Source organism: Ranitomeya variabilis, chromosome 6 (genome assembly GCF_051348905.1).
Source record: "Ranitomeya variabilis isolate aRanVar5 chromosome 6, aRanVar5.hap1, whole genome shotgun sequence".
Classification (NCBI taxonomy): Eukaryota; Metazoa; Chordata; class Amphibia; order Anura; family Dendrobatidae; genus Ranitomeya; species Ranitomeya variabilis.
This window is the reverse complement of record NC_135237.1, coordinates 558,582,426-558,592,369: the sequence shown is the minus strand read 5'-3', so window position 1 is coordinate 558,592,369 and position 9,944 is coordinate 558,582,426. Positions and strand designations below refer to the sequence as shown.

Genomic DNA, 9,944 nt, shown 5'->3' with positions numbered 1-9,944 from the left:
ATAGGATTAGATACACGGCTCAGCAGACAGTATCACACAGGAGAGGATTAGATACACAGCTCAGCAGACAGTATCACACAGGATAGGATTAGATACACGGCTCAGCAGACAGCATCACACAGGATAGGATTAGATACACGGCTCAGCAGACAGTATCACACAGGAGAGGATTAGATACACAGCTCAGCAGACAGTATCACACAGGAGAGGATTAGATACACAGCTCAGCATACAGTATCACACAGGATAGGATTAGGTACACTGCTCAGCAGACAGCAAAGGATTAGACACACGGCTCAGCAGACAGTATCACACAGGATAGGATTAGATACACAGCTCATCAGACAGTATCACACAGGAGAGGATTAGATACACAGTTCAGCAGACAGTATCACACAGGATAGGATTAGATACACAGCTCAGCAGACAATATCACACAGGATAGGATTAGATCCACGGCTCAGCAGTCAGTATCACACAGGATAGGATTAGATCCACGGCTCAGCAGTCAGTATCGCACAGGATAGGATTAGATACACAGCTCAGCAGTCAGTATCACACAGGACAGGATTAGATACACAGCTCAGCAGTCAGTATTACACAGGATAGGATTAGATACACGCTCAGCAGTCAGTATCACACAGGAGAGGATTAGATACACAGCTCAGCAGTCAGTATCACACAGGAGAGGATTAGATACACGCTCAGCAGACAGTATCACACAGGAGAGGATTAGGTACACAGCTCAGCAGTCAGTATCACACAGGAGAGGATTAGATACACGGCTCAGCAGTCAGTATCACACAGGATAGGATTAGATACACGGCTCAGCAGTCGGTATCACACAGGATTGGATTAGGTACACGGCTCAGCAGTCAGTATCACACAGGATAGGATTAGATACACGCTCAGCAGTCAGTATCACACAGGACAGAATTAGATACACGGCTCAGCAGTCAGTATCACACAGGAGAGGATTAGATACACAGCTCAGCAGTCAGTATCACACAGGATAGGATTAGATACACGGCTCAGCAGACAGTATCTCACAGGATGGGATTAGATACACGGCTTAGCAGTCAGTATCACACAGGACAGGATTAGATACACGGCTCAGCAGACAGTATCACACAGGACAGAATTAGATACACGGCTCAGCAGTCAGTATCACACAGGAGAGGATTAGATACACAGCTCAGCAGTCAGTATCACACAGGATAGAATTAGATACACAGCTCAGCAGTCAGTATCACACAGGAGAGGATTAGATACACGGCTCAGCAGACAGTATCACACAGGATAGGATTAGATACACAGCTCAGCAGTCAGTATCACACAGGAGAGGATTAGATACACGGCTCGTCAGTATCGCACAGGATGGGATTAGATACACGGCTCAGCAGACAGTATCACACAGGACAGAATTAGATACACGGCTCAGCAGTCAGTATCACACAGGAGAGGATTAGATACACGGCTCAGCAGTCAGTATCACACAGGAGAGGATTAGATCCACAGCTCAGCAGTCAGTATCACACAGGAGAGGATTAGATACACGGCTCAGCAGTCAGTATCACACAGGATAGGATTAGATACACAGCTCAGCAGTCAGTATCACACAGGAGAGGATTAGATACACGGCTCAGCAGACAGTATCACACAGGATAGGATTAGATACACAGCTCAGCAGTCAGTATCACACAGGAGAGGATTAGATACACGGCTCAGCAGTCAGTATCGCACAGGATGGGATTAGATACACGGCTCAGCAGACAGTATCACACAGGACAGAATTAGATACACGGCTCAGCAGTCAGTATCACACAGGAGAGGATTAGATACACGGCTCAGCAGTCAGTATCACACAGGATAGGATTAGATACACAGCTCAGCAGTCAGTATCACACAGGATAGGATTAGATACACGGCTCAGCAGTCAGTATCACACAGGATGGGATTAGATACACAGCTCAGCAGTCAGTATCACAGGAGAGGATTAGATACACGGCTCAGCAGTCAGTATCACACAGGAGAGGATTAGATACACAGCTCAGCAGTCAGTATCACACAGGAGAGGATTAGATACACGGCTCAGCAGACAGTATCACACAGGAGAGGATTAGATACACGGCTCAGCAGACAGTATCACACAGGATAGGATTAGATACACAGCTCAGCAGTCAGTATCACACAGGAGAGGATTAGATACACGGCTCGTCAGTATCGCACAGGATGGGATTAGATACACGGCTCAGCAGACAGTATCACACAGGACAGAATTAGATACACGGCTCAGCAGTCAGTATCACACAGGAGAGGATTAGATACACGGCTCAGCAGTCAGTATCACACAGGATAGGATTAGATACATGGCTCAGCAGTCAGTATCACACAGGAGAGGATTAAATACACGGCTCAGCAGACAGTATCACACAGGATAGGATTAGATACACAGCTCAGCAGACAGTATCACACAGGAGAGGATTAGATACACAGCTCAGCAGTATCACACAGGAGAGGATTAGATACACAGCTCAGCAGTCAGTATCACACAGGATAGGATTAGATACATGGCTCAGCAGTCAGTATCACACAGGAGAGGATTAGATACACGGCTCAGCAGACAGTATCACACAGGATAGGATTAGATACACAGCTCAGCAGTCAGTATCACACAAGATAGGATTAGATACATGGCTCAGCAGTCAGTATCACACAGGATTGGATTAGGTACACGGCTCAGCAGTCAGTATCACACAGGATAGGATTAGATACATGGCTCAGCAGTCAGTATCACACAGGATTGGATTAGATACACAGCTCAGCAGTCAGTATCACACAGGAGAGGATTAGGTACACGGCTCAGCACAGTATCACACAGGAGAGGATTAGGTACACGGCTCAGCACAGTATCACACAGGATTGGATTAGATACACAGCTCAGCAGTCAGTATCACACAGGAGAGGATTAGGTACACGGCTCAGCACAGTATCACGCTTTACCAGTGGAGAGTACGTTATTGTTACGCTGCAGACCTTTTATGATAAGATTTTCTCTGATGTTTTGGTGTAAATATTAATAAAGTTCATGTGGAAAAGTTGTAGAGTTTTGTAAATAAAGTTATGTAATAAAAAAAAAAACAACCCTTAGCCCTGTCGCAGTTTTTCCCGCCTCCTGTTGCGGCTATATCTGCGCCTGCGCGGCCACGCCCCGCCCTCTTTCCTCAGTGACGGCAGAGTTGTGAGGTGCTCGGTCCTTCGGCTGAAGCTAAGGCCTGGTGTCCATCCGGCGGCTAGCACCCTGTAACCCGGCCATCCGCCCGCACACACGCGCCCCACAGCACAGCCATGGCCTCCGTGTCCGAGCTCGCCTGTATTTACTCCGCGCTCATCCTCCATGATGACGAGATCACAATCACGGTGAGTGGAGGGGAAATATGGCGGCGGCGGGAGAGTCACAGGCCGGCGTCCGTACAGAGCGGGGACTCCAGCTCGGAGTTCAACTCCCATCATATCACTGGGACCACAACCCCCCACAGTGCCTCTCCCGGCTGCTGTGTGCTCTCTGCACAGCTGGTCACAGCTGAGGGTTCGTCACTGCGTGTTCGGTCCTCCGCTGCGGGTCCTGGATCCGGGCTGTACTGACAGCGAGCAGAGGTCCTGATGCCAGTCTCCGGGCCGGCGTCATACCTGGATGTGGGGCTGGCAGGCTGTAGTAGGGGGGGGTGAAGAGTATGGAAGGACTGACTGTATTAGGGGGGGGGGGGGCTGGCTGATGATGAGGGGGCTGGCAGACTGTATTATGGGGGGGTGAAGAGTATGGAAGGACTGACTGTATTAGGGGGGGGGGGGGCTGGCTGATGATGAGGGGGCTGGCAGACTGTATTATGGGGGGGTGAAGAGTATGGAAGGACTGACTGTATTAGGGGGGGGGGCTGGCTGATGATGAGGGGGCTGGCAGACTGTATTATGGGGGGGTGAAGAGTATGGAAGGGGACTGACTGTATTAGGGGGGGGGGGCTGGCTGATGATGAGGGGGCTGGCAGACTGTATTATGGGGGGGGTGAAGAGTATGGAAGGACTGACTGCATTGGGGGGGGGGCTGGCTGACTGTAGTATGGAAGGACTGACTGTATGATGGTGGGGGGGCTGGCTGATAGTGGTGAGGGGGCTGGCAGACTGTATTATGGGGGGTGAAGAGTATGGAAGGACTGACTATATTGGGGGGGGTGGGGGGGCTGGCTGACTGTAGTATGGAAGGACTGACTGTATGATGGTGGGGGGGCTGGCTGATGGCGGTGAGGGGGCTGGCTGACTAGTATGGAAGGACTGTATGATGGGGGGCTGACTGATGGCGGTGGGGGGGCTGGCTGACTGTAGTTGGGACTGGCTGTATGGGGGTTGCTGGCTGACTGTAGTATGGATGGACTGACTGTATGGGGGGGTTGCTGGCTGTTAAAACTGAACACTCTTAGGCTGCTTTCACACATCATTTTTTTGCTGTTAGTCACAATCTGGCAAATTTTGAGAAAAAAAATCCGTGTTTTTGCCATATCCGTTAAAAATTCATTTTCCCTCAGTGAAAACGGACATAGGAACATTTTCTGTACGTTGAAAAAATGGACAGCGACTGATCCAGCGAAAAAATGGATGAAACGTGAGGTGAAATGATGGAATCCGGCTATGAATTCTGTGCGTTTTTTTAAACAAATCAAGCATTTTCCATTCTGGAGTTCTCTATCCGGCGGAAAAACGGATCCTTTCACATTAGTTTTTCAAAATATCTGATCAGTTTTTTCTAAAATTTGCAGGATTGTGCCTGACGGCAAAAAGCTTCGTGTGAAAGTGGCCTTATTCTCTGGAGTCTCTACTGACTGGTCTATAACCAAACCTATTTCTGTCCAGCTGCGTCACTGATGCCTCCTCCCTGTACCAGTCATTGCACTGGTTGTCCATCTGCTACAGAATACAGTATGCACTAATTTCTCACCCACAAGGCTCTCCACAGTCCTGCACCACCCGGTATCTCATCCCTCATTAGTCTATCACTGTTCCCGTCTCCTCAGTCCTACAACTGATCTAAGACTAACATCCTCCGTAATCAAAACCACACATCCATTTCCAAGTCTTCTCTTGCACCTATTTTCTGGAATGCACTACCCCAATGTGACTAATCTCTCTCCCTCATGATTTTAACCTGCTCTAAAAACGCCTTTATACAGGCCGATCACATCAACTCACTCACCTCACTCTCCCCCTGTTCCCTTCTAAACATTAATCCTAATCCTCCACATCCTCATTGCCCCCAATAGCATACGGTGACTGCACTCAGACGGGTCCTGGCTGGTGACCGGATCATGCAGCTTTATATGAAATCCCCTATTTATTACATCGATGGGCTGACCGTACATAGTGGCACGTTCTGCCCTCATGTGCCTCCTATTTCCTCGTGGATTGTAGCTTGTGAACAGGGTCCTTACTCCTTCTGTAATTGGGAAATTGTTACCATATATACTCGAGTATAAGCCGACCCCCCTAATTTTGCCACAAAAAACTGGGAAAACTTACTGACTCGAGTATAAGCCTAGGGTGGAAAATGCAGCAGCTACCGGTGAATTTCAGAAATAAAAATAGATGCTCCATACCATGCATTATTGCCCCATAGCTGTGCCATATAGTGCTCTGCACCGTTCATTATTGCCCCATAGCTGTGCCATATAGTGCTCTGCACTGTTCATTATTGCCCCATAGCTGTGCCATATAGTGCTCTGCACCGTTCATTATTGCCCCATAGATGTGCCATAGAAAGCTGTGCCATTGCTGCTGCTGCAATAAAGAGACATACTCCCCTCTCTTGCTTGCAGCTCCTCAGCGTCCCGTCCCGGCGTCTCTCCGCACTGACTGATCAGGCAGAGGGCGCCGCGCACACAATATGCGTCATCGCGCCCTCTGACCTGCACAGTCAGTGCGGAGAGACGCCGGGAAGATGGAGCGGCGCCCGGCGTGTGGAACGTGGACAGGTGAATATGTAATACTTACCTGCTCCCGGCGTCCCGCTCCTTCCCCCGGACAGCTGGTCTTCGGTGCCGCAGCCTCTTCCTCTATCAGCGGTCACCGTTACCGCTGATTAGAGAAATGAATATGCGGCTCCGCCCCTATGGGAGTGGAGTCCATATTCATTTCTCTAATGAGCGGTCCCACGTGACCGCTGAACAGGGGAAGAGCTGAGGCACCCGGAGACCGTGGGACTGCAGGGGGAGCGCCAGGAGCCCCGAAAGCAGGTAAGTATGCCTCAGCGCCCTCTCCCCCTCACCTGCCGACCCTGCCGCCAGCCGTGACTCGAGTATAAGCCGAGAGGGGCACTTTCAGCCCAAAAATTTGGGCTGAAAATCTCGGCTTATACTCGAGTATTACGGTACTTTGTATTGTTCCTATTGTCTGTACGTGTCCTGCTTAGTTGTAAAATGCTGCTGAATCTCTTGGCGCTACAGAAATAAACTTAGGTGAAGGGGGTTCTCGTGGGCGAGTAGTTGGGGGGGGAGCAAGCTAGGTTTCCCGCACACGGTTAAAGCTCGGAGCTGAGGCCGTCACTGGCCGATGAGCTCGGGGTGTCGGAAGTGTGCTACAGGAACATGGCAGAATTTTCGCTAACACCACCAGGAGCTGCGGCTCCGATGACTGGAGTTTGATAGTAATTCTTGCCACACGTCTTGTCTTTAGCAATCATCTCTTACTTACATAGGACTGACGACTCCTATAACTGTCAGTTTAGTGCCTCTGTTTAGTTTGTGCTGCCTCTGTTAATATTGTGCAGCGTTCGCACGTGTTGGGGGCAGTGCAGCCGATTATTAACAAAATGCAATTTTATTTTTTGGTAAAGGAAACAGAAGTCAGCGCAGTCTGTTTAGCTTTTCATATTCCTATGACGTAAGCCAAGAATGATGACCCTGATAAGCAGTCCTCCTCTTGGAGACCCTGATATTCCCCACAGTCCAGTGTTAGAAGCAGAAGCCCCATGCTCAGTGTGCAGACAGGGCCAGGGTGGGGTCTAGGATCCAAGGATGAATTATGTGGCAGTTCTCCACTAGATCAAAGCCATGATCCCCTATTGAAGGGGAATCCTTCTGTGATTCTATAGTTTTTAAAGCGGCAAACACAAAATGGGATGGAGGGAGGGATTTCCTATGAACCCAACTGTTAGGCTCTCATTAGATGGGAACCTCCAGTTTTGCTTTATGGTGTCCATGCCAAACTTACCCTGCACACCTTATGGATGCTGCGTTCTAGTCTGAGACCCCACAATGATGAGTAATAGTTTTAGTACGGTCATTGATGTATTAATGTTTGCATTGGTTCGTGGCTCCAAGCAGCAAAGCTGTGGACCTTGTAAGCCAAACCTCTGACTCCACATCTCTGGTCACTACTGAGCATGTACATAAAGTGCAGAACAGATTAATCACAGCTAAAATCCGAGATCCTCAGGTCAGGGACAGAACAGGCATTTATAGGACCTTTTATAGCTTTCCCAAATTATGGAAACACTTACAGCACTGTACTGTGCCCTATTTATTAGATATTTTAGGAGTCAGTCCATTTTATACACACTGACTCCACAGCCCTGCCGAGCAGTAGCGCCATGACCTGGAGACATGTCAGGATGCCACATGAACGAGATGTGACTGATGCCATTTTTCTCTGCAGGAAGACAAGATCCTTGCTCTCATCAAAGCAGCCGGTGTCAGTGTGGAACCTTTCTGGCCGAGCCTGTTCGCTAAGGTACGTTATCTGGTGAATGGGTTGTATGAAATGATGGGTGTTATGATGCATCCTGCAATATGAAGCAGCTTATACAATGACACGTTCCTTTAACCCCTTCACGACATGTTCTGTACATGTCGGGTCTCCCCTTTCCAGCACTGAGCTCACAAGTTTTCTGGCACATGTAAGCTGATTTGAACAACTGACATGTGCCTCTAACAGCCGCGTGTGGAATTGCTATCCACCTGCTGCTGTTAAATGCTGCTGTCAATCTGACAGCGGCATTTAACATGAGCTTGTCACTAAATCCTGACTATTAGTGCTCATGTCACATGACTGGTTTGGCCTGACAACCCAGGGTCTGCAGCAGACCCCTGTCCTTGTCATATTGGTATCAATAAAAACGTCAGCTCGACGTGCAAAAATCAAGCCCTCACCCAACCTGAGATCCTGAATAATTGTGACTTTACGGGTCTCGGAATGTGACTTATTTTTTTTTTCACAAACTGAATTTTTTTTTCCACCACTTATGGTAAAAAAAAAAATATTGTGGAATTGCACTATTTTTGCAATTTCACTGCACTTAAATTTTTTTTCCTCATTTTCCTGTACACTGTATGGTAAAATCAATGGTGCCTGTCAAAAGTACATCTCGTCCCCCAAAAAACAATCCCTCACATGGCCACATTGATGGAAAAATAAAAATGTTATGGCTCTGGGTAGAAGGGGAGCAAAAATGAAAATGGGCTGTGGTGTGAAGGGGTTAAGGATTTGCAAGTTTTAATGGGCCTTCCATGTTGTATGTCTGGGATGTGAGTGGGGGTCAGAAAATGTGAAAGGCCTCACCCCAAATCTCTCTCCTCAGGCTCTCAGCAGCGTCAGCATCGGCAGCCTGATCTGCAACGTCGGTGCTGGAGGTGGAGCCCCCGCTCCTGCCGCGGCCGGTGCTCCTGCCGCTGGTGGTGCCGCTCCAGGTAATGTGACTTGTACCCAGCTGCTTCCTCACTGTGACAGATGTGTAGGACGTCCAGGGTGAGAAGTGTCCATCAGAGGATTATGTGCAGGGCCTTTATGCCCCTGAGGTCCATACGGGGTCTGATTCTGCAGTCAGCTCTGTCTGTTCACACTGGAGGATTTCTTGGGTTCATCCAGCAGACCTCTTCTGCAATAGCGGCATCTATTGCCCATATGTTACGAGGTGCTGCCCTGCTGAATTGTGCACGCTGTTCTCCATACTCTGATGGATGCCAGAAGGGGGCGCTCTCCATCTGTCATGGTGCAGGGTGCTCAGATTTACTAATGGCTGATGTGTATTGTTTGTCCTGCACACGGTTAAAGCTCGGAGTTGAGGCCGTCACTGGCCGATGAACTCGGGGTGTCGGAAGTGTGCTACAGGAACATGGCAGATTTTTCGCTAACACCACAAGGGGCTGCGGCTCCGATGACTGGGGTTTGATAGTAATTCTTGCCACACGTCTTGTAAATGGGGGTATGCATGAGTTACAAAGTCTTGGCCCTCCCCGTACCTCACAAGTTTTGGGGGCCGGCTGGAAAGGTCTGATGCTCATTGACCACAGTAGCGACATCCTCCTCCTCTTATCACAATGGAGTTAATAATTTTTGTCTTTTTTGTAGTTGAAGAAAAGAAAAAGGAGGAAGAAAAGAAGGAAGAATCCGAGGAGTCGGACGACGACATGGGCTTCGGTCTTTTTGACTAAAACCTTTTGTAAGAAGACTTGTAATAAAGAGAATCCATCTAAACCTTCGCGGCTCCTTCTCTGATCCTGACACCTCACAAGAGTAATGCAGCAGCTCAGGCACATGTCACAAAAAGACAAGCGATGGGGAGAGCTGCTGAAAATGGCAGACAGTACAGCACGTGGTGCGTTCTTGGGGTCGTCTAGTAGAGATGCAAATTTCTTGAGATTCCAGATTCCTGGACTTTATAGGGGTCTGATCTGGAGATGCCAGTGCTGGTCCAAGCAACTTCACTTCCCGCTTGTGCTGTATGATAGTGGAGCGAGCCCCTTCATGTCCTAATCCTAGATGTGGAGGGGGCTGGATTAGCTATTGACGTTTGCCAGTGAGCTAGCGATGAACACAAGCTGAAGTGGAGCTGCTGTGATGGCATCTGATAACATGATCAGGCTCCTTTCTCAACTAGGAGGATGGAAATAAGTAGATCT

The 9,944-nt window shown here is 48.9% G+C and overlaps 1 protein-coding gene and 2 non-coding genes across 3 annotated transcripts; all 3 read left to right on the top strand.

The window, feature by feature from the left end:
• The first annotated feature begins 3,213 nt into the window (after nt 1-3,213).
• Nucleotides 3,214-9,519, top strand: RPLP1 (ribosomal protein lateral stalk subunit P1). Its single transcript, XM_077271281.1, has 4 exons — nt 3,214-3,420; nt 7,702-7,776; nt 8,624-8,732; nt 9,394-9,519. Exons 1-4 carry the CDS (start codon nt 3,349-3,351, stop codon nt 9,474-9,476), a joined length of 339 nt encoding a protein of 112 aa, XP_077127396.1. The 5' UTR covers nt 3,214-3,348; the 3' UTR covers nt 9,477-9,519.
• On the top strand, nt 6,555-6,709 carry LOC143783654 (small nucleolar RNA SNORA62/SNORA6 family). Its single transcript, XR_013217330.1, has one exon. It is a non-coding gene; the product is annotated as a small nucleolar RNA SNORA62/SNORA6 family (small nucleolar RNA).
• LOC143783653 (small nucleolar RNA SNORA62/SNORA6 family) lies at nt 9,080-9,234 on the top strand. Its single transcript, XR_013217329.1, has one exon. It is a non-coding gene; the product is annotated as a small nucleolar RNA SNORA62/SNORA6 family (small nucleolar RNA).
• Nucleotides 9,520-9,944: the final 425 nt, after the last annotated feature.